Genomic DNA, 25149 nt, shown 5'->3' on the forward strand with positions numbered 1-25149 from the left:
CAGGTATTAAGGATACGGGATCCCAAAGCAGCACTAAGGAGCAAGTCGACTTGGCGCATCTTGGACGATACTGCAGCCGCAGTATCCAGGTAGACAGAGGAAATTTCAAGAGGCGTTCAACCACAAGTCGTCATGCTGCCATCCAGGCTAGACAACATACTCTGCAGATGGAGTGAAGATGACTGAGGACGGCGACCACAGAGTGAAACGCAGTCCCAAGAATCCACGTTGCAATGGCGCAAGTGATGAAGTGTGGACTTTAAGAAGTAACAGTGATGGGTGGAATTACTTGCACTAGTGGGAAACGCTGCTGACGTAGCGCCCGTCGCCCAACGAATCCAGCATACTATTGCTGTTGGCCGGGGTAGTATGAGGGTGCATCCAGTAGCGAAGACAGCCATACAAAGTTAAATGCACCAAAATAAACGAACAAGCAGAGAGCAAATTCTGTAGTGTTTGCAGTAAATTAGTAGCTGGGTAATTGGTTAAGGGTTTAATGAAATTTTGTAGTATTGTTGTAATATACATATAAAACACCGGAAATAAATACATAATTTATTACTAATCAAGGAAATGTGATTTGTATGGCCTATTCTTGCTTTTCAGATAAGAGACTGCAATTGTGAAGAATAAATAAATAATGAAAAAACCGGAATCACTTGATTTACATGTGACACTGAACTGAACTGGAAAAAATTACTCAGTGTGCAGATCAATAAAATAAGTGCCCAAAATAAGTACTGATGGAGCCACGGCCAAAAGCTATGATAAGTTAAAACATTTTTAACTTCAGTCACATAGGCTTGGAATGTGTTTCTGAAGTATGGTATTCCAGACAGCTACCGTCAAAGTGCTCACAGCGTAGATAAACGCCATCTAGTAGCGTTACGGGTACGTGATGTGTTGAGGGAAGTACACTGCGCAACACAATTAAAGGTTTTCGAAACGCCGTAATGAATTTTGTTGTAGAGAAGCCCACAGCATTTCTGTGTACTGGCGCAAAAACCTGCGAGCGCACACAGGCGCCACCTCTTGGTTCGGCGACGCTGCGAGAAAAAGGCCAGAGGTCAGAAGTTGATATGAGGTGTAAGATGGTCTAATGACGTCACAATAGCACCAAATTTCGCCAGATGCCACGCCAACCATAAGCAAGCTTCCCTGCTTCGTATCGCGTTAAAATTTCGCCGAGTGGTTTTGAAGGGTCCGTAGTGGTTCCACCCGCAATGCCACAGCGCCCTCCAAGCGGTGCGTCACATTTTTTCAGTGGCGCCGTTGGCCCACGATGCCCTTATGGAAGGGCTGACTCGTCCGGTGGTATTAGCAAGATCCTCAAATAGTCCTTTCGTTTTCCCGAGGAAAGGTTAGTTTCATTGACCCCTCTTATGCCACCACCTTAGGCCTTTCAGGGTCTATTCCCAGCAGCTGTGTCTGAATCGTTTTCCTAGGCCACACATAAGAAAACAGCGTGATTTCAACGTTAGGTGTCGCGATTCTGACAGCCATCGCAGAGGCGTCAAAAGAAGGGGTGAAATGTGGGTAAGAGGGTGCATGACGACCTTCTCATCGCGTGACGCGTCCACTGTGGCCTTGTGAAGAATTGTGGTAAAATTTGGTGCCATTGCGATATCGTTGTATGTGTCGACACATTTCTGTCTGAAGCATCGTACCGAGGGTGATGTCAAAGGCCGCCCGCCAGCTTCTGTACCTCCACTGAGGAAGGATGTAGGCAACTTTGGGCCAAATTTCGAAGTTCTACGTCGCAATGGGAGAAAATTACGCCGTTTTGAATAAGTGATTCTCTAATGGTGTTGCGCAGTGTACATAAGTGGATCATCATTTTGCCGACGGTACAGTCTGCTAGTGTGGAAAAAATACTGATATAAGCGACTTTGAAAAAGGGCTTCTTGTTGTGGCCCGGAAAGAGGGAAGCTGGACAACTGTTCGCGCGCTACTGTCGTAAACATACGGTGTACGGAAAGTGGTTGAAAGACGGTGAAACCACAAGCAGCCAAAATGGTGCTGGATGTCCACGCCTCATCACAGAACGCAAGCGGATCTGACGACAGAGCACCATGTTGGTGCAGGCACATGAATTTCGGAGCATAGCGTTCACCGCACATTGTCAAACATGGGTTCCGCGGGTGATTGGGATGTGAATCAGTGGTAACGTCTTGTCTGGTCAGATGAATTAAGTTTCTTATTACTCCAGGTGACTGGTCGTGTTCAGACATGCTGTCATCCAGGCAAATGGCTTCTCGGAACATGCACTGCACTTTGGACGTGTGTTGTTGGGAGCAGTGTTATGCTATAACTGACACTCATGTTGGCTACCATGGGGCCTATGGTACTAATCGGAGAGCCGAGACAGGTGTAGGCTACGTGAATGTTACTGCAGCCCACGTGTGTTCCTACATACGCGAGGTCTTCCCTGACGTAGATAGTATGTTCCAGCAAGGCCAGTCTAATGCTACGGTGGTTTGTGAAGCACGAGTATGAGCTAACGTTGCTGCTTTGGTCACCAAATTCGCCTGATCTGAACCAGAAGGAACAAATATGTGATGCTGTTGGGCTCCAGCTCTGGCTTAAAAAAACACCTGCCCCTTAATTAACGGGAATTGCATAAGCTGTGCGAAGACATCTGGTGCCATACCCCTCTGGAAATGTGCCGGAAGCTTGTCGAGTTCACGCACTCAGAATCGTTTCTGCATTGCGCTCAAAAGGTGATCATAATGTTTTGGCTTATCACTGTATACACTCCGCAAGGCACTGATCACCGCGTAGGGGAGAGCACTTCATAAGGATTTAATTACTGTGCCCTGTTGCGTTCTTATACTAAGTGAGAGAAAAAGGACTATACACCTCGGCACCCGCCGTAATCCCTATCACGTTACTCTCATGATCCCATCGTGAGATACGTTGGTGGTATCAGAGCTGTTATAGTCTTCGTCGAATGCTGGTTATCTAAATCGAAACAGAACTGGTGAAGCGCCTAAACAAACCTTTATTTACAATGTGAATATTGTCAGACAGGGGTGACGCAAATATAAAAAGCGAGCACATTGCTCTAGCTTTCATTCCATTACACCATACGGGATTATTATTATTATCTTTCCTTTCTCAGACCTTAGGTCTGGTTCGGAATGAAAGTGACGCGGACTTTGATCAAGCGTAACTTCCTTTTAACTGTACGGTATATGTTACATTGCGTTTAGGAACTTTCGGGTAATTGAACATGTATCAATAATTACGGATTTCTGAAGTTGTATGTATAAGTTTGGATGTAGCTGTATTGCATTGATGTACTGGTGGATATTGCGTGGTATGACTCCTGTAGTTGAAAGTATAATTGGTATAATGTCAACTTTATCCTGATGCCACATGTCCTTGACTTCCTCAGCCAGTTGGATGTATTTTTCAATTTTTTCTCCTGTTTTCTTCTGTATATTTGCTGTATTGGGTATGGATATTTCAATTAGTTGTGTTAATTTCTTCTTTTTATTGGTGAGCATGATGTCAGGTTTGTTATGTGGCGTTGTTTTATCTGTTATAATGGTTCTGTTCCAGTATAATTTGTATTCATCATTCTCCAGTACATTTTGTGGTGTATACTTGTATGGAGGAACGTGTTGTTTTAAAAGTTTATGTTGTAAGGCAAGCTGTTGATGTATTATTTTTGCGACGTTGTCATGTCTTCTGGGGTATTCTGTATTTGCTAGTATTGTACATCCGCTTGTGATGTGATCTACTGTTTCTATTTGTTGTTTGCAAAGTCTGCATTTATCTGTTGTGGTATTGGGATCTTTAATAATATGCTTGCTGTAATATCTGGTGTTTATTGTTTGATCCTGTATTGCAATCATGAATCCTTCTGTCTCACTGTATATATTGCCTCTTCTTAGCCATGTGTTGGATGCGTCTTGATCGATGTGTGGCTGTGTTAGATGATACGGGTGCTTGCCATGTAGTGTTTTCTTTTTCCAATTTACTTTCTTTGTATCTGTTGATGTTATGTGATCTAAAGGGTTGTAGAGGTGGTTATGAAATTGTAGTGGTGTAGCCGATGTATTTATGTGGGTGATTGCTTTGTGTATTTTGCTAGTTTCTGCTCGTTCTAGAAAGAATTTTCTTAAATTGTCTACCTGTCCATAATGTAGGTTTTTTATGTCGATAAATCCCCTTCCTCCTTCCTTTCTGCTTAATGTGAATCTTTCTGTTGCTGAATGTATGTGATGTATTCTATATTTGTGGCATTGTGATCGTGTAAGTGTATTGAGTGCTTCTAGGTCTGTGTTACTCCATTTCACTACTCCAAATGAGTAGGTCAATATTGGTATAGCATAGGTATTTATAGCTTTTGTCTTGTTTCTTGCTGTCAATTCTGTTTTCAGTATTTTTGTTAGTCTTTGTCTATATTTTTCTTTTAGCTCTTCCTTAATATTTCTATCATCTATTCCTATTTTTTGTCTGTATCCTAGATATTTATAGGCATCTGTTTTTTCCATCGCTTCTATGCAGTCGCTGTGGTTATCCAATATGTAATCTTCTTGTTTAGTGTGTTTTCCCTTGACTATGCTATTTTTCTTACATTTGTCTGTTCCAAAAGCCATATTTATATCATTGCTAAATGATTTATTATTATTATTATTATTATTATTATTATTATTATTATTATTATTATTATTATTTAGTAACTCATAAAGCCAAGCTAAAGTTTCCAGTCTAAAACCGTGTGAAAAGAATTATTTGTGGGAACATCCTACAGAGGTCTGTTTAGGGAACTAGTGATACCAACTACTGGTTCCCAATATATTAATCCTTAGTGAAATTTGTCATTAGAAATCTCTTTTTCAAACAAATGGTTCAGTTAATGGAATATAGAAATAAGAATAATTTTCAGAACATTTTAAAGTCACTTACTCTGGTCCAGAAAACTGGCCATTGCTCAGGAACACACATTTTTAATAACTTACTGGAGGCCATAAAAAGTTTTGCTTCTAATAAAGCTCAGTTTAAGAAGACTCTAAAAAATATACCACTGACCAATTCGTACTCCATTCATGTATTTCTTAATAGAACCAAGTGATGTGTATACGTTACTAATAATATCAAATAATGAGAGTATTAGTACAATCTGACTTCCGAACAAATTCATTGCAGTAATGAGATCATGTAAATAAGTATTTTAAAATGATTTTCTATTTGATGATACGTAACTGCAATAGCCTAAGAATTATCATGTGCACCTCACTATATTGAACTTTCGACATTCGAGCAGGGCTGTGTCTTACATTAAGCTCTGCGTATGTGGTACAGCGTGTCCCCTCAAGTTGCTTCTACGGCGGCAAGTGGAACAATGGTGTCCTATCGTCTAATCTCGCCACTGTATGCAAAGGACAACAGCGGAACCTGATCGTTTACCAGGTTATCTTTATACTATAAAACCAGGAAAGCTATAGGACAAGTCGAGGAGCTTGTAAGTCAAGTCTGCTTTTTTTTTTTAAAAATTATTTACTCTAAAGATGAACAAGATGAGTCAAAAGTTATTTGCCTTTAACAGAATTTCATTTGAAATGAAACAGAAGTTGATCACAAATGATCTGCCTTTTGCAGAGCCTCTCTTAAGTGAAGCAAATTAAAAAGAAAAGTTAGCAGTGAAATAAAATCAGTTGAACCTAGAATTAAGTAAACAAAATGAGACTAAAACTTCATAAGGCGACCTGTAGTAGGCAGCATAGAGGCTATAGACTCAAGATATCCTTATCTGTGCAGCTCGCTGATACAGGAGTAAAGAACTCTAATTCTAAATTTAAGTCAGCAGGTTGCTCATCCAAAATATAGGAGAAGCGAAGCGCTCGGCTTACGGATTGCGCTACCGCGGATTGCAGCTCAAAGTCAACAGGTGCTGCAAACAGCCACGGATAGCCATAGGCCCCCGTCTCTCTCTGTCACCGACCACGTCCTTCTAACCTCCGCCCGCGACTCTGTGAAAAATTCCTTCCTCCTGCCCAATTTTCAAACTTTGAAAAATCCCAGGTGGTGAGGCTGATCCTATATTATGGCCCAAATGACAGCCGAGAAATCACAAAATTTTCGAAAACTCGGGAGAAAGACAGCAGACTTCCCCATCTCCGTGTGCTCGATGCACATTTTACCTTCACGAGGTGCAGGGTGCGGACAGCGACGAATCGAAAATAACACTGTTCAGTGTTCAGTCACTGAAAACGTTATTTTAGATTGATAGCTCCGTCTGCATCCTGCACCAGGCGAAGCTATCTGGCTTTAATCAGTGAGCAAAGAGGAACCGAATTGTCGCACTTGATTTATCTCCAGGGGGAAGCAAGGCAGATGTGACGTCACTACTTACCTTGGCGCCTCTCCGACAATGATAGTGGTGTGAGGTGCACAGACTTGTTGGGTTAAGGTTAGCCCACTCACAAGGAAACGTGGTTGATTTATCAACTGGCTCTCTGAGGCCACAATAAGACATCCCAGCCTGCCATGAAAACGCCAGCAGAGTGTGAAGCTTTCTCTTCCAGCACACAGTCCATGACCCAATTTAATGGCAAAATACGGGCTGTGAAATTGATACTGAGAGTGATATGAGACAGCAATATCTCATAACATTTTGTGACAGGTTACGTATTACCTTTTAAATGAAAAGTTGCTTTTTTACTTATTCCACATCCATGAGGACACACTCACTTCGGATCTGTGGAAGGTAATGCCAGAAGCCATACGTGTTTGTGAACACAACCTCCTACCCTTCAGGTGCTCCGTGGATATGCAGATTCGACTAATCCTGAATCGACCACATCGATCGTATAAAATGATAGATAACCCCCCTGAAGCTAATGGACTACTTGCAAAATCAGCTGCCGCGCAAATCGGAAAACGTTATTTATTAAGTTCCTGAACTCGTAATGAGCCTCGCCTATTGCCTATGGTTGGACGGCCTGGGCATTTCAATTGAATAATGTGCCTTGAATTGTTTGCTGAATGATAGATCTGGTAAAATAATATTTATTCAAACACGGAGTAAAATTTACTCAGGCCATATAAACGTCAAGGATATAAAGCAATTTGAGAATGAATTTACGTGATAAGAAAATGAATGGCAATTAAAGTCGTCACCAGCATGATGCTGGACAATTCAGACTGAGATGGGACCCAGACACATAAAGGACATAATTACGTTTTCATTCGTGATTGCAAAACTTTGTGGTGTTACAAAAAAAGGTAGGAATTCGAACAGAACACATAACAGGGCTGTGAATGAAGGAATAATCAGAAAGAAACATCAGTTGGCTAGTGAGTTCCAGTGAGTTATATCAACAGCGAAACATAAATGAGTGGTTTTGAACTAAGAATTAGATTACAGAAAAACTTGCATACCAGTGCGTGAAGCGCGTAGATAAAATTAGGAAGACTAAACAATAGAAACCAGGAATGAACTCCTCTTCGTGTAGTATATCGCGATTCTCGCAGTCGTGAATGTGCACTGAAAATGCGATCACACAGTGACTCAATTGAGGTGTTGCCACCAGATCGAGGTGTGCCAAACAGCGACAGCTGTTAGCTGTTGCTGGGCTGAATCGATGTGATATGACTGCGAATCGCGGATCTCCTCATCGTCCTGATTACCTGCCGTACGTCCAAAGTGAAAATTCGAAGACTTACCAGAGGTCTGAAGTCGAGAAAAACATACACGAGCGCAGAGTACAGAGTATTATCACCAAGTAGAAGCTCGAATCAGAATTTCCATACGAATCCCAGTACCGACTCGGAATGCCCCTCCAAATTTTTGGCAGCCTTCCTTCTGATCTCGGAAAGGCACCTCGCACGATCTTCCCTTGCCAATCCCAGAAACGACCCCAGCGCTCTTCCAATCAAGGTTCCGGAAGTCGGTTGCCTAGCTCCTACCGTAAAGTTAAAGATGTATCCACCAATGAGATACGTGTATAAGGAAACGGGAAACAGGTGTCACTGTTGTTAAATCGTTAGGGATGTGAGGTCGTGGTCCAAGAAACTCTTCTGTTCCTGACGTTTCGTCTAGGACTGTGTTGGACATCCTCAGAGGCGATCCTCCGCTGAGTCTCGCCGAGAGGAGGAGCACCTCTGAGGATGTCCAGCGCAGTCCTGGACGAAACGTCAGGAACAGAAGAGTTTCTTGAACCACGATCTCACATCCCGAAATATTTATCAGCAGCTACGTCATCCGGACGTGAAAGCCTTCATTCTATAAACAGGTATCGCCCCACTCCCACGTACATATTTGTCGGAAATTCAGGAAACCATTGGGTTTCGCGTAGTTTGGAAATTTGCAGACGAACGAGCACCTATATATTTTTGCTTGAGGAAACATGTCTGCAGACCACACACATCAGGGATAACGGCGAGTGGACAGCTGAGGACTCCACACAAATGTTATTAACAAGCAGAGTTCCCACCTCTTTCACCAGTTGTTTCCTGTTCTGCTACAGAGGGTACCAGTCTTCCATTCCGCCGCTCTTTGTGTGCGGAGGCCGAGCCAGCAGGATATTCAGTGAGAGGCTCACCTTTCTGTGTGGTTTGCTAGCGTAGGAGCTGCCTTATGAGAGACGGGCTGCTGTTCCAGAGCGTGTGAAACTACCTCCTGTTTTCACCCGAGCGAAATGGAATTCCCCTGATCAAGAACAGGTGCATTTAACGGGAAAAAACTACTGAAAGAATGAAATGTTAGATTAGCTATAGAGAGGTGGCTACCCCACGTTGCTACAAGCTATGCCTTAACCAACCATGTAATCAGCCCACAATACCGGTGAAAAGTTGACAAGTAGAAACTGAATCGGAGAGAAAATAAAGCATGAGATTCATATATAAATTCAGTATGCAAATAGGATGAAATGTGAGGAGAAAGGTCTGAAACAGGCCGCCGCTTCACAGCACATTAGCCTATTTGTCACTCTTTGTAAGTATTTGTTGTATGTTGTTGTTTTCTGATAAGCTCTGTATCCTGGAGAATCACCTCAACATGGATCTACTGGAATAAAACTTATGTCTAATCGAAACTAATCTCTATCCAACAGGGTCTCGTGAGAACGTTCATCTCCTAGACCGATGCTACTCTCATCACTCTTTGGTCCCTGCTATCCATGACCTACTCTCTACCCTTGCCTGTGCCGCCTGCTCAGTTGTCTTTCTCTGGGTCCCTAGTCATGTGGCCATCACAGGGAATGAACTGGCGGACCATTTGGCTAGAGGGGTAGATACTTCCCTATCCCGTTTCATGATTCCAGCTGCAGATATGCGGATACACGTCAAATGTCTCTCTTCCCAAAATTGGAATGACATCTACTGCTCCAAGTAATAAACTACCCATAATAGAAGAGATTAGTGCAGTTTGGCGCTCTTCCTTCCGCTCCTCTCTGAGGTAGTCCACTGTCTTATGCTGTCTACATATCGGTCATACTAGGCTCGCCCATTTTTTTCTCTTGCGTAACGAGCTGTGGAGCCAGACTGACGGTATCCCATATATTGGTGGAATGTCAGTCTTTTGGCCCTTCGTACTAAATATAGTCTTCCAGATTCCTTGTCATTATTAGCAGTAGATTCACGGATGGTTGAAGTAGTCCTGTTTCCTACGTGAAAGTGGTTTTCATTTTCAGTTATGTTTTTAGTTCCTCCCTTTACCGTTTGGCCCCTTTGACCGAATACGCCCACTTTTAGCGGACACCTGTATCTTATGCAAGTAATTTTGAATCGTGGGACTGATGACCTTGGCGTCTAGTCACATAACGCCCCTCACTCAGTCAACATCATCGCCTTTCTTCCAGATATTTCATTTACACTCCCTGAGCATCTCTGCTATTTTCTTGTGGACTAAACCCGTTTGTTCTTGTAGAGTGTGAGAGTTCGTTTGCCGTCTATTGTCATGCGTGTTTGATAAGGAATCAAAGCGTTGGAGCAGTGTTTAAGAACTGATTACACTAGCATTTTGTATACGGTTTCCTTTACTGAATTTTTCCCACATCCCTTCCAACAAATCTATGCCACACCAACTATAGATTTTACGTCTTACTTCCATTTTATTTCGCTTACTAGTATTGCCCCTAATTATTCAAAAGATGTGATGAAATCAAGACTACGACCGTTAATGTGATAAGCACTTATTATTGAATCCTTTCTTTGATGGGCATTACCCTGCATTTATCCATATTTATAGAGACATACGATTCATTACATAAAATGTAAATTTTGTCATTTTGCACCTCCACGTCCATCTTCGTAGATGTTCAACGTCACCTTCTAGTCCTGTTCGGTTCGAGTCCCGACTGTAGAACAGTATTTTAGGATAGACCGTACGAGTTTCTTGTAAGCGTCTCTTCTGCAGACTGATTGCATTTTTCCAGTATCCAATCAACGAACTGAAGGCTACATCTGTTTTACACATTGTTGAGTCTATGCTTGATACTACACATTTCCACAAACTGTTTCACCCTGAGATTTGCTTGAATTATCTGATGCCAGTTGTCATTCACTGTTACTGTGTTGATAGGATACTACATGTCTGAATTTTGTGAAGTACAAGATTTTACATTTCTAAATATTAAAACGTACATTTCTAATTATTAAAAGAAACATTTCTAATTATTAAAAGGAAGTTACGAATCTCTCAGCCACTTCGAAATAATATCATCCTCTATGTTTCTGTACCTTTTTCTTATAGTACTTCACTGCATATAACTGTATCAGCGGGTCGGATCGACAGCTGGTGAACGCTGACACCAAACCTTCAAAGAGATCACCGGAACGGGTTAGAGATTAGATAAAAATATATCAAAACTAATATATCATGGCTTCGAAGAGTGATGGAAAGGCAAATTTGAGACTTCGTACTGTAGACAACAAATCGTTAGCGAAGAGTCTCATTGTGCTGCTGATTCTGTGTGATAAAACTGAGCTATCTTAAAACTGGCTAAAGAAACTACTCGGTTTATAACACCGCCACACCTCTCTCATATCAGTTTTCACACAACCATCGAAATTCACTATTTTATTCTCGCCTAAACATACCATTACTTTCCTAACAGTCAATTTCTTTGTTTTGTCATCCAATCCATGCCCACAGTTCTCAGTACGCAACTGAGGAACAAGTAAAAAGTCATGTTCAGTCAATATATTATAATCAAATTCTATCAAGATGTGAGCTTCAATTGGTTTCCTGCAACTACTCATTGCGCCTATTATTTTCACTCCCATAACTGGCATTTCTGCTATTCTGATTTTCCTTTTATATGCTCGGAAAGTGACTAAACCAAAGCGCTAATCTACCACTGTCAACTAACACTTGTTTCTACATCGTATGCTTTCATTGGGATCATTATTGGCTGACATGTCCTTATTTCATTACCTGTATTTCCCCACAATACATCTTGTTCAATTTCTAAATCTCTCCACTGAATTTCCTCCTACTTCAGCGTTTTATCTGGTGGCTTTTTTATTTCTTTTCCTACCTCTTTCTTCCTTTTGATACAGAATACACTTCATTTTTACTGTATTTATTGTATCACCAAGAACACTCTCTCCATCACTTTCATCTGAACGTATTACATTAGCTGTAACTTCATATACATTAAAATCTTCGGTTTCACTTATTAATCTTAAACAATCATCTAAAGTTCCATGCTCTTGTCCCATAGCACAGTTTCCAGCTGTCCTTTCTAATCCGCTGATTTCATTGGGTTCAGGAATGACATCAAAAAATTCTTATATATCTCAGACTCTTCATACGAGTACTTCTCATCATAATTAAAAAAATTCATCTGCTTTACTTATTATGTATTCATTATTCACCTTCTTATTCAGTACACTTCAATTTCTCTTCCTCTTAGCTTCATCATCATTATTACTTACAAAACCTACTTTATTGTCCGTACTTTAACCCTTCGTACATTTTATTCGTCTGCCTTAACTATTCCTTACCCTGAACTACAGTTTCAGCATCATTTACCGAGACACTTTGCATATTTGTAACTGAACGCTGAGCTAGAACCGGTAGAGCAGCACTACTCGTACATACGCGGACATTCACTCTGACAACACGTAATTTCACGAGCTTCCGCCTCTGACTCGCCTTGTATCTGAAACAAGCCATTAGCGTTTTGTTGCTCGTGCCCGCTAGCCTCTATGCGACATTGACTACGCCTAAACACATTTTCCTGTTCACTTTCAATTATATTGTCATAATTGCAACGAAACTGCTTTCTTTTCTGTTGGTGTCGAGGGCCTCGTAATTCTGTTCACAGCAGACTGCCCCTTTACTGACGCGAGTCATAGTTTTCCTCATAGCTATTTTCACGGTGTCCGCAATTAGGACCATTTCATGGACTAAAACTTCTTCTGCTTCTTCTGCCTCTATCTGCCTGTGTCGACCTCACATTTTAGTCGTTACTTTTGCCAATTTGACGCTAATCATTGACGTTATCGATTTTGTGGTTTTGTTCTGATTACTGTTGTTATAATGGGCTCAGTATGGGTTGTTGTCAGCATTATTCTGGTACCGATTTCCATCATCATGGATAGTACCCCCAAGTCTACTACTTCCTTAAAACTAGATTTTATCACAGTACTCAATGATATACCCTCGGACATTTAGTGGTAGTAGTTTGTCCCAGAATATGTCCAGCATTCGTTTTTGACTCCTTTTGTGTGTTTCACTTTTGTATACAGGCTCTCGCAGTAGGTTTTCGTACTCGAATCCCTACCAGCTCGGTACAGAATAGCATAAGTGAACTCCGTTATCACTTCCTCTTGCTTGTTTGCTGACCAGTATTCTTTTTCAAATTCTTTCAGAAATTCGTTTCGCAACCTCCCAAGGCCCGAACTGCTCAACTATCTGCATCTCCAGTCAACCTTGTTCTTGCAGTTCTCGCTCTGCTTCCTTCTGGTAGTTCTTTCGGTATTAATGACCTGCGCTTATCCACGAACATGATCGGATGACTTCAGCCTTTTGGGTCATGCTTGTCGATATCATTACATATCTGATTCTTCCTATATGTGTATGTTGCAATAATAAACTGCAGAATTATTGAGTCATCGACGTTTATTCACGAAAAATACAAAACATTTTCATTGTCTAACCGTTCCATCCACACCAGACACGTGCATTCAACTGCCGTTCCAACTTCCCTCCAAAATACATCTCCCCCAAAGAACAAACAATTTACAAAACATTAACATCTTTGGAAATGGAAGATTAACGATTCAACCACTAAAATTAATATCAATAATTCCACTAAAATCAATATCAATAATTGTGCCACACTAGAAAATGCATAATTAAGATTTGATTAACAATTCGCATAAAACCGATAGTAGACACTAAATCTGCACATAGTAAAATGCGTAATTAAGATCTGCACAATTTGCTTAAAAACGGAAGTAGACACTAAGATCTGCACATAGCAATGGGAAGGGTAGAAATGGGAAAGTGGTTCCATTTCAAAATTCATGTCCCTGTCCGACATTAAGTCTGTTTCAGATGCACGGAGGCGTATATCGTACTACAGTCTTGCCCAATTTTGTAGTGACATTAGCTCACTTTGGAAAACTAGGTCGTCTGCGAGCAATGTCAGAGAACACAGTTACATTAATCTCGGGTTTGCAGTCTTGTTGATTTTTTTCGAATAGAATTTTAGCCATGGAAAGCACTATTTATTAATTCCCACAAATGCAATTACAACCTTTGAATTACTTTACAGCGGTTAACGTGCAACCAATAATAATTTTTTAAGTTAGTCAGTATCCATACTTGTTTCACAGGTTTTAGCATGAAGTAATTTGGATTAATTGACAAACATTATTCACGTGCCAAAAAAGCAGTCGTCAACATGAATAAAATAAATTAGCTTATACGGCTCATGTCGATAGTCGTCACATTAACCTTCCGCACAGAGGTATATATAGCACCCTAAACTTCGTGTGAAACGGATAGAATAAATATCGTGAAACTAGATTTGTGGTCTCTAGACATATCACTAACGTACACTGTACTGGTCAATACCAACCAGAAACCAGTTTCAGTATATGTACAGCATGGCCGGGTTCTATACTTACGGCACACGCTGGGATCTAGATAGAAAACCTTTGGTAGCATAAATGAATATACTCTTAGGTGTGGAGCAGAAGGTATTGGGAAAAACGAGGAATGTAACACTTCGTTAATTTTACTTTTATTGTGTTACAAAAAAAGGTTTATACATAAAAAATAAACTTAAGTGTTAGAGCGCTTTTTATCTTATCTACTAAGTCGTTCATTCAAGAGTTGTTTCTTTTCGTTTTACTGGCGTATCAGTTTTAGAACAATTGTTGTTCTTTTCTCTGATTTAACTGCACATTGATGTGCGAACGGTATCAAATAAACGTATCTTAGTGACTAAAATATGAATGAGTCGTAGTCTTCTATTAGAGAATTAAAGTTGGCTTAGTAAAAATTTAAATAATCGAATAAAATGGCTAGAGAAATTAACGTAAGTTTATAGTCCACCGTTCAAGAAACAGCGTTGGCACTGACATCTTACTGAGGCTGCGCAGGTTTTTCAACAGAGTATTTGAGGGTAGCGATTACATGGTGAACGAAACAAAGTTCAAATCCAGTAGCGTGCCATATAAATGTTGACATTAAAGCCTGTGAAGAATTCCTGATAGTTTCACAAAACTCGGAACTTGGACGACACTTAGGTGAAGTCGGTTATTATGCGTACATCACCAGTGGTGATCATTTTAAGGTATGGATCATTCGATATTTTTATAGCTTGTAACATTCTTACTTGGTTTAGTGAAACGAATTGCTAACAAACTACTCTTCTTGACATTACGCAGGTTGTAACTTCATTACCAGTTCCACGTCGCAAGAGACCGGCATCCTTCTGAAAACTACTACAGAGTAGTGAAGCAGAGTTAGGGAAGTATTATCTGAGAACCAAAAACGTATGTCATAAAACACCAGTCTGCACCAATGAGAAATCTTCCTGTTCTGGCAAAACGTCAAAGTAAAATTGCTCTTTGGTAGGATGATTAGTTTGTTGCACCAGAATGGAAGTCTTCAGATGGGCAATGGGAGGAGAGAACCAGAACTGACGGCGGCATTGATGGAAAAATTGTGGCATGCGCTGGATGTGGTGTAGAAATACAGGGTGTTCAACTCAAACCTCCCTGATTTCAAGAAGCCAGGAGAGAAAAACCACGGTAGATGCGACAATGAAAAATGCACCACATTGTAGAGTATCTCAAAGAATTTGTTCCTGCATCAGAAGTGCCAACTACTGTCGCCAGAGTGCAGCATGGTCGCATGAAGTCAAAATGGCGACTCCACAGCACTGTGGGCAAGCAGTAGTGTGGTTTTGCAGAAACAAAATCGCCGATTACTGAGAAAAGAAACTATTGTTTTGTGTATGAATGTGATCCACCTGGTGTGAAATCAATTAAGGAATGATATAGGAAGTTTCTGGCCACAGGAAGTGTTCTGAAACATTATGGTGGTGCACGTTATGGAGTTTCAGAAGAGGCAGTGGAGGACATCAGGCAATCGTTTCTCAGAAGCTCATGTAAGTCAATTCGTCAAGCATCTAGGGAACTTGATGTACTTCGATGAACATTGCATCGCGTGGTTCATCAGGGTCTTCATGTGTGTTCTCACAAAGTGCAAATTCTGCAACATATGGCGGCGAACGACAAACCACGCCAACAATAATTTGCTGCGGATATGTTGCAGCGTATTGATATGGATGCCAGCTCCCTGGAAATCTGTTTATTCTCAGATGAGGCAACCTTTCATATATCAGAAGGTTTAATAGGCATAATGTTCGGATTTGGGGTTCACAAAATCCGCACGTTGTCATTGAACATGTTCGTGATAGCCCTAAACTAAACGTCTGGTGTGGGCTAATGCACAACATGATTGTTAGACCGTTCTTCTTGGTGGAACAAACAGTGAATAGTCAGTGTATCTGGACATGTTGGAGCAGTTTGCATACCCTCAGATACAAGACTAGTAACCAAACGTTACTTTTCAACAAGATGGTGTTCTGCCGCATTGGTCAACGGCTGTTCGCAAATTCCTGGATAGGAAATTTCTCAATCGTTGAATCGGACGCGGAGGACCCATTGCCTGGCCACCACGTGCAGCCGACATTACGCCGCTTGATTTCTTCATGTGGGGATTCGTGAAGGACTGTGTGTATGCGAACAAAGTGGACGATATTCCTACGTTGCGACATCGTATCACTAATGCGATTGCAACAATAACAGAGGTAATGTTACAAAGGACTTGGCAAGAAATTGAAAATAGATTCGATATTCTTCTTGCTAAAAATGGTTCACATGTATAGGTGTATTGATGATAAATAAATAATTTGATATACTCTACAATGTGGTGCATTTTTAAGTGTCGTAAATACGGTGTTTTTCTTTTTTTCTTTCTGGGTCTTTGAAATCGGGAAGGATTGAGTGGGACACCCTGTACTTCCTTCTGAGCCTCCTGCCATTTTAAATACTCAGGGTAAAAAAAAAACCTTCCTGCTAGCTGATGGTACATGAAGGCAAAACAACGAAGTACTTCTGTCCCATTTTGCTTGTGTTTTCTTTGTAGAGAAAACTCGTACATCCAAGCGTCGATCATCTTGCACAACAATCTCCCATTACTGGACAGAAAACTACAATGTGTTCCTAATTTTCTTGGCGTGCTTAATGAAAAGCATATTTTCAGCTCATTACGGTATTCGGTATTATGGTATACGTGCTTTCAGCTGTGGATCTGGAAGACTCAATGTTCTTTTCGTACTTCAGAGATGTGTTGATCATAAGTGGTGGGTGTATTCAGGTTTAACCATGAGTTAAATTGCCTAGAAAGATTCGTGAGCTGTCTGTTCAACATAAATGAAGTTTTGTTTCAGATGTGAACTCATCAATGAACGATCACTGTGAATTTTATCTCTCTGCCTAATCTCGAGTGTGGAGTTATTTTTTTGTGCTCTTATCTCGATAACTGACTTGCTTCCAGTATTTATGAAGGTGATGTTCTCAGAAACCTGCAGTAGAGGCGTCTTGCGTCATTGAAACTTCCAAAGTTCACTAAAGGGCGCCAGGTTACAAACAGGAAGTATCATCTTATTTTCGTTCTGTTACAGGGATCACAGGATGGAGGCAGAACAGTTCAAGGAATTCGCCACCGAGATGGCGGACTACATAGCAAATTACCTTGAAAATATTAGAGAGAGGTAAGTACAACTCATTTAAGATAATTTGATGCTATCAATTTTTGCAACATAACAAGCAACTATTAGTCGATGAAGATAAGCCCTACTATAACATTACTGTAAATTTTGGAGTATACAATGCAATCGCAATGATAGACTTGGAAAGTATACGAAGGTTGGAACTTTAACAGTGGCAACTATTTATTTACAGCTCGTAGAAAATAGATACGAGTTTCAAAGTCTTACTGACCTTCAAAGTAGTCACCAGCGTTGTGTATAACCCGTTGCCAGCGATGTAGAAGTTGTAGGATACTCTTAGCAGTGCCAGTTGTGTTGACAGTTCGAGTGGCGCGGTCTATTGCCCGACGAATTTGTAGCAGTTCTGAAGCGAATGATATGAAGTGTTTCCTTCGGTTTAGAAATCGAGTTAAACTTAAGAGGGCTTATGTCAGGGGAGTGCAGTCGGTGGTATAGCATTTAGCAGGCCCATCAGTCAAACAAATCAGTAACAGCTTGCACTGTACGTGCTTGAGCATTGTCCTGCAAAATGATGGTCAGGTCCTGCAGAAAATGTCATCACTTCTGTCTCTATGCTGTTCATTTTTGGAACAAAACTTACGACCAGCTATGGCGAAAAGTATAGGAAAGTTGGTACAACGTTACGAAAAATGTCTAAGCCGGAGCAGCGACTGTGTAAAAAAGTAGCTGGAAGGTGTAGCAAACTGCAGCAAATAAAACATTTTTGATTTTCTTTGCTGTTTCCATTTCGCAACCGATCGGACCTTGCTTTCCGAATAGCCCTCGTATAATTGGTACTTCCTTTGTAACAGAGTGAGTTAATCATGGTCGATTCCCGGTCAGCGGATTGCTTTTTGTTAACCGGCACTTAACGTTGGCGTAGAGCAGAGAGAACTTAAAGGCAATAAATCTTTATCCGTGATCACGGGCCCCACCGTTACCTTTTTAATCGACGGTGGTACACCGGCCCTTAGGGCTATTACTATCGATAGCGGTGTGACATTGTCGATCGTACCCTTTGGCATCGCTTTATCTCTGGAGCATTCGTAGCTGAGCGCGCTTCTCCCGGCAAGAGGCACCATCTTGCTTTCAACAATGCCCAAGCGCCACCGCTCACACGAGAGCTATGGCTGTTCGGAGTTCGTGGGCAACGACCGTATGCAGTTAGAGCGCCACATATATGAAACAGTTTGCAGATGCTGATAAAATAAGAGTTCAGAACTTTTCCGTGGAATGGTACGGCAACAGGGAGTGGTTAATCAGTTTACTCGGGGAGGATATGCGTAATTACATACGAAGTAAGAGAATAAATCGGTAACGTCATTCTTAGTAAGTAGCATCTGTTGGCGGGATATATTTGAACATTTATTATGTCTACAGCGAGCTGTTACAGCGTAATAGCTTAGTTTGGAAAAGCAATACTGTATTGGCAAACTACAGCATGAAAGTGGAACTAAATTTAATTGGTGGTCCGAACATTATTGAGTCTAGCCGTTGTTCAAAAGTATGTTACTTACGAACACAAAAAACCAAGTAAATGGTATGAAATGTCAAATTTTCAAAGCAGCCTTTTTCGGCTAAAGCTGAAAATTAATGTTCGTAAAGAAAAGAGACGTTGTCGTTTTAGACAAGAGGATCAGAGTTCGTATGAACCTTGTTCTCTCTGTTAACTATACCTTACCGCAAATAAAAAACTTTTAATCTAGAATCCAGAAAATTAATGGCAGGGGATTACACTCGTGAACGAAAAAGTATTACAGTGAATTACATCCATCTACATCTGTGGCATCAGTAGCTGAAAGACTAATCGTTAAGTTGACTTTATCTCGCTCGCACAAGTAAATAACGCTGGCACGAACACGTGTTCTTGCTTAAAAGTCCACACAGGATAACTTAGAACTCCACTAAGAAAATTATAAAAATGGTTCTCAAAGACCACTGCTGACAACATAGACAGATATTGAATCAAAAATCAGAACTCGAAAAGTATCGCTCCAAACCCACCCCAACAGTCGACGCTGTGTCCGATGAATCTGTCGAGACGATGTCTGACAAAGTCACAAACTAGAAATCTGACTGAAGAACTCCAAAGATCCCTCTAACCTCCTCCCTCCATCCTTCTGATAGTCACAGATTCTCGCAGTTAATGCAAAAGAAAAGGGAGACACATAAAAACGTCGCTGCTGAAACAGTGGAACATTAATACTGTCAGGAGGCACGTGAGAGCTTAATAGAAGGTCCTGTGCATGTGTCCGTAAGAAACTAATGTTTAAGAATCAGATGCTCCCTTTGCTGATGGCTTACTGATCCGACAGGAGAGACTGATTGGGGTGTCCAGCCGGCTGCATTGGTTTACGGAACACGACGTTTCGACAGCGTACATGGTGATTGGATTCAGGATTTCCTAGAAGAAAGAACACAACATGTCATTCTTAACGGTTCAAAATCTGCAGATGTAGAGGTAATTTCGGGAGTACCGCAGGGAAGCGTGATAGGACCTTTATTGTTTACAATATACATAAATGACTTAGTTGACAACATCGGTAGCTCCGTGAGGCTATTTGCAGATGACACGGTTGTCTACAAGAAAGTAGCAACATCAGAAGACTGGTACGTACTCCAGGAGGACCTGCAGAGGATTAATGCATGGTGCGACAACTGGCAGCTTTCCCTAAACGTAGATAAATGTAATATAATGCGCATACATAGGGGCAGAAATCCATTCCAGTACGATTATGCCATAGGTGGTAAATCATTGGAAGCGGTAACGACCGTAAAATACTTAGGAGTTACTATCCGGAGCGATCTGAAGTGGAATGATCACATAAAACAAATAGTGGGAAAAGCAGGCGCCAGGTTGAGATTCATAGGAAGAATTCTAAGAAAATGTGACTCATCGACGAAAGAAGTAGCTTACAAAACGCTTGTTCGTCCGATTCTTGAGTATTGCTCATCAGTATGGGACCCTTACCAGGTTGGATTAATAGAAGAGATAGACATGATCCAGCGAAAAGCAGCGCGATTCGTCATGGGGACATTTAGTCAGCGCGAGAGCGTTACGGAGATGCTGAACAAGCTCCAGTGGCGGACACTTCAAGAAAGGCGTTACGCAATACGGAGAGGTTTATTATCGAAATTACGAGAGAGCACATTCCGGGAAGAGATGGGCAACATATTACTACCGCCCACATATATCTCGCGTAATGATCACAACGAAAAGATCCGAGAAATTAGAGCAAATACGGAGACTTACAAGCAGTCGTTCTTTCCACGCACAATTCGTGAATGGAACAGGGAAGGGGGGATCAGATAGTGGTACAATAAGTACCCTCCGCCACACACCGTAAGGTGGCTCGCGGAGTATAGATGTAGATGTAGATGGTCATCTTCAGCTGATATCTGTAGAACGAGCGTCTCCGCTGCATAGTGCCTCCTGTATACTCCTATCGCTCTCCCACTCCTTCCCTCATTAAACGACCGCACGCCGCGTCGTGTTGTGTGGTGAGAGGACGTGACCGCCGAAAGTTGGCCGCTAACTCCGATCCGGTCCTGACCCTCGGTGCATCTACCATACACGTCGAGCGTCGAAGTCCCACTCGGCCGATCCTACCACCTCATTTGGCTGAGACTGAGCAAGATAGCGCAGTGGTTAGCACACTGGACTCTCATTCAGGAAGAAGATTCAATTCCCCGTCCAGCCATCCAGAGGTACATTTTCCGTGAATTCCCTAAATCGCTGCAGGGAAGCGCTGCGATGGTTCCTTCGCTCCTGTGCTTCTTCTCTAATGACATCGACGTCAACGGGGTGTTAAACCCTAATCTTCCTTCCTTCGTCAGTTAGCTGAGCGCTTGGTGGTGCGCCTTGAAATCGTAAGGTCACACATTAAGGAATGGCCGGTCCTGAAAATGATGCTTACTACTCCTCAATCCTTCCCCCTCCCAACCCCCCACCCCCCACTGCTCCACACTCTTGTCAGCAAATAATACTCAATTGCTGTATCGGTGTATATCCCCCACATGGTTACCGTATTTGTCTGTATCTGCCTCTAGGCTCTCTATAAACACAATACGTACCTCTCAAGACTGTTCCTCCTTTTACGAGGAGATTTATCGCACACAACGGTCTGCGTGGTCCATCGCTCGTGTGTCCAGGGGTCGAGCTGTTGAGAACTCCATCTCCACATACGGGTATAATGTACAAGAGGTGGAGCATGCAGTCTACCATTGCAACGTGGTCTTCCAGCCCTAGCGATCCTCTGCTCCCCTGCGCTCATTCAAATCTCTGAGGGAAGAGGTCAACGACTTTTACTCCAGTGACAGCTTCCCGATCTGCATTCACCTGTCCGACACAGTAATGCCGGAAAAGGCCCCCATTCCCCGTCGGAATAAAAATTGGACTTTGTACAGCCAACTTGCTATGGTTGAACACAAAACTGTCTCTTCTTCTAAAACTGGATCATATATCAATTCCTTCATACACTGAAGCGCCAAAGAAACTGGTATAGGCATGCCTGACAATGTAGTCAGGCAGAATACGGCGCTGCGGTTGCCAACGCTTTTATAAGACAACAAGTGTCTGGCGCAGTTATTAGATCGGCTATCAAGATTTAAGTGAGTTTTAACTTGGTGCTATAGTCAGCGCACGAGCGATGCGACACAGCACCTCCGAGGCAGCGACGAAGTGGGGGATTTTCCCGTACGACCATTTCACGAGTGTACCGTGAATATCAGGAATCTGGTAAAACATCAAATCACCGATATCGCTGCAGCCGGAAAAAGATCCTGCAATAACGGTACCAACAACGACTGAAGAGAAACGTTCAACGTGACAGAAGTGCAACTCTCCCGCAAATTGCTGCAGATTTCAATGCTGGGCCATCAACAAGTGTCAACGTGTGAACCATTCAACGAAACATCGTCGATTAGGCTTTCGGAGAAGAAGACCCACTCGTTCTCGTATACCCTTGATGACTGCCCGACACAAAGCCTTACCGCTCACCTGGGCCCGTCAGCACCGACATTGGACTGTTGATGACTGAAAACTTGTTACCTGGTCAGACTAGTCTCGTTTCAAATTGTATCGAGTGGATGGGCGTATTCGGGTATGAATCCATGGACCCTGCATGTCAGCACGGGACTGTTCAAGCTGGTGGAGGCTCTGTAATGGTGTGGACGTGGGCAGCTGGAATGATACGGGAACCTTATGTCTAGATACGCCTCTGACCGGTGATACCTACGTAAGCATCCTGTCTGAGTGCCTACATCCATTCATGTCCATTGTGCATTCCGACGGACTATGGAAATTCCAGCAGGACAATACGACGTCCCACACGTCCAGAACTGCTACAACTGCTACAGAGTGGCTCTAAGGGCACTCTTTTCAGTTTAAACAAATTCCACTGCCCACCAGACTCCCCAGACATGAACATTAATGAACATATCTAGGATGCCTTGTAACGTGCTGCTCAGACGAGATCTTCACCCCCTCGTTCTCTTTCGGATTTATGGACAGTCCTCCAGGATTCACGGTGTCAGTTCCCTCCAGCACTACTTCAGACATTAGTAGACTCCATGCCACATCGTGTTGCGGCACCTCACGATATTAGGCAGGTGTACCAGTTTCTTTGGCTCTACGGTGTATAAGGACAACTGCGGAAGCAGGCTTTATCATGGTGGAGTGACAAAATAAAGCTCACTAGTGAAGGGCAGAGAACAGAGTAGCCTTTACGGAGAGAGTAACAATATTAGTAGATCTTACTCATTCATCTAAAATAATCGTTGTATAACAAAACAGTCAGGAGAATTTCTCGAAGAAGTGGGATGTGTGCGGTGGCTGCTGCCGCTGCAGTGCGAATGGATGTCTTCAGACCTACCATTGTAACATAGCCCAGATGGTGTCTGAACGTTTCGTCAGTCTCCTATAGCACTACAGCTGAGTCTCTAAGACATATCTATGGAACTTCAGCTCCAACAACGATGTAGAATTCAGTTGTTGTTGTTGTTGTTGTTGTTGTCCTCCATCCAGAGACTGCTTTGATACAGCTCTCCATGCTACTCTATCCTGTGCAAGCTTCATCTCAGAGTAACTACTGCTTGGTGTATTCATTTCTTGCTATGCCTCTACGATTTTTACCGTCCACGCTTCCCTCCAATACTAAATTGGTGCTCCCTTGATGTCTCAGAACTCGTCCCACCAAGTGATCCCTTCTTCTAGTCAAGTTGTGCCACAAATTCCTGTTCTCCCCAGTTCTATTCAATACCTCATGAGTTACGTGATCCACCCATCTAATCTTCAGCACTCTTCTGTAGCACCACATTTTGAAAGCTTCTATTCTATTCTTGTCCAAAGTATTTATCGTCCATGTTTCACTTCAATACATGGCTACACTCGATACAAATACTTTCAGTAAATCTTTCCTTGCCAGTGCCAATGTACATTTTATATCTTCTCTACATTGGCCATCATCAGTTATTTTGCTACCCAACTCTAATTCCCTCAGCATCATCTGATCTAATTCGACTACGTTCCATTATCCCCGTTTTCTTTTGTTGACGCTTATCTTATGTCCTCCTTTAAAGACACTGTCCATTCTGTTCAACTGCTCTTCCAGGTCCATTGCTGTCTCTGGCAGAATTACAATGTCATCGGCTAACCTCATTTATTTATTTCTTCTGTGTGTGTTTTAATTCCTACTACTGTCTCTCAGATGGGAACTGGATACTTCGTTATCTGCAACTCGAGGCAAATCACTTGATCACGATACACAGGATCTTGCGACACATCATAGAGAAATGTAAGAAAAGGTAATGTTGGTCGCTCTTGTTAATTTTATCTGGGTGGCAGGACAGTTACCTGACTCGCTCAAGGAAACTGTTTTAAGTACACTATCGAAGAAGCTATTTAATCTTACTCTGTCAAGCACAGAATTCAGTAAAATTTGTCTGAGACTACGCTCTGAGAAGCACGCGATGCTTCTTCTTAGCGCGTAAAATGGATTTCTTGCAATTCATCGTCTGTAATAAGCCCTCTGCGAGTATGCTGAACTCAATCCACCGTCCGCGTTACAGCCATACTCCTAGAGATGGAGCTACAACAACTTGACAGTGTCCGTATAAATGGAGAAGAGCCTGTGTCAAGTTTGAGTCAGCTCGCGAGTAGTTCTTGGGTGGCTCAATTTGATTAGAACTGTTTGTGAAAGGCAGATGTCCGGGACCGTGCCCCGATTTCTGTTTGTCGTAAATGCTCTGTTTGTTTGCTACTGAAGAATGGAAGTCGAGCTACAATTACGCGAAGCTCTGGGAACCCGGTTCGGCACGCCGTTGCTGCAGCGCACTGTGGAGTCAAGGTCCCGCTTCCCCCGAGAGATCTCGTCGCCGTTGCGCCTGTGTAGCTGTTTCCATTTGGTAACCGGCACCTGCTAACAACCTGTGGAACCAATTTAGGAGCGCCGGGCAGTTTTACGTAACGCCTGGCCGTTGCACGTGAAGCGGAGCGACATATTCCGCTAGAAAGCAGGTTTCACTGCTGGCGTAGCGGTCACCGGCAAACTTCAACAGCCTCGATGTTTCTGCAGGATTAACACCGTCGTTCATTCAGCGCTTTGACACTGTACGCATTTCAGATTTTGACTGCTGACAAAATCGTGTGGTTTTCATACATCTTTAGTAGCTGTCATTGTAGCAGGGGCGCTCAGTATCGACTTACTTTATTTTTCCTCATTATTCATGCCATTTGACTCATTGTTACAGTAGCAAGTATGTAGTACTTTGGTCTCACCGTAGGTTGCAGGACAATCACTAGGTTTGCAATCCCTGTGCTGTACAGCCGGTTTTCCCACCTATCGTCATTACACGAGCGGACAACATGGTGTGATCATTAAGGACAGCGCTGGAAGAT

At 42.3% G+C, this 25149-nt stretch overlaps 1 protein-coding gene across 2 annotated transcripts in view; it reads left to right on the forward strand.

Annotated features, from left to right (window-relative positions):
• Window positions 1-25149, forward strand: part of LOC126485107 (aromatic-L-amino-acid decarboxylase) — a 217293-nt gene that overhangs the window by 58665 nt on the left and 133479 nt on the right. For both annotated transcript variants that reach the window (XM_050108733.1, XM_050108734.1), the window contains exon 2: window positions 17166-17255. In XM_050108733.1, the coding sequence (XP_049964690.1) occupies window positions 17176-17255 (80 nt within the window). In that variant the 5' untranslated portion in view covers window positions 17166-17175. The remainder of the gene's footprint in view (window positions 1-17165; window positions 17256-25149) is intronic.

The sequence above is a fragment of the Schistocerca serialis genome, chromosome 6 (assembly GCF_023864345.2).
Source record: "Schistocerca serialis cubense isolate TAMUIC-IGC-003099 chromosome 6, iqSchSeri2.2, whole genome shotgun sequence".
Taxonomy (NCBI): Eukaryota; Metazoa; Arthropoda; class Insecta; order Orthoptera; family Acrididae; genus Schistocerca; species Schistocerca serialis.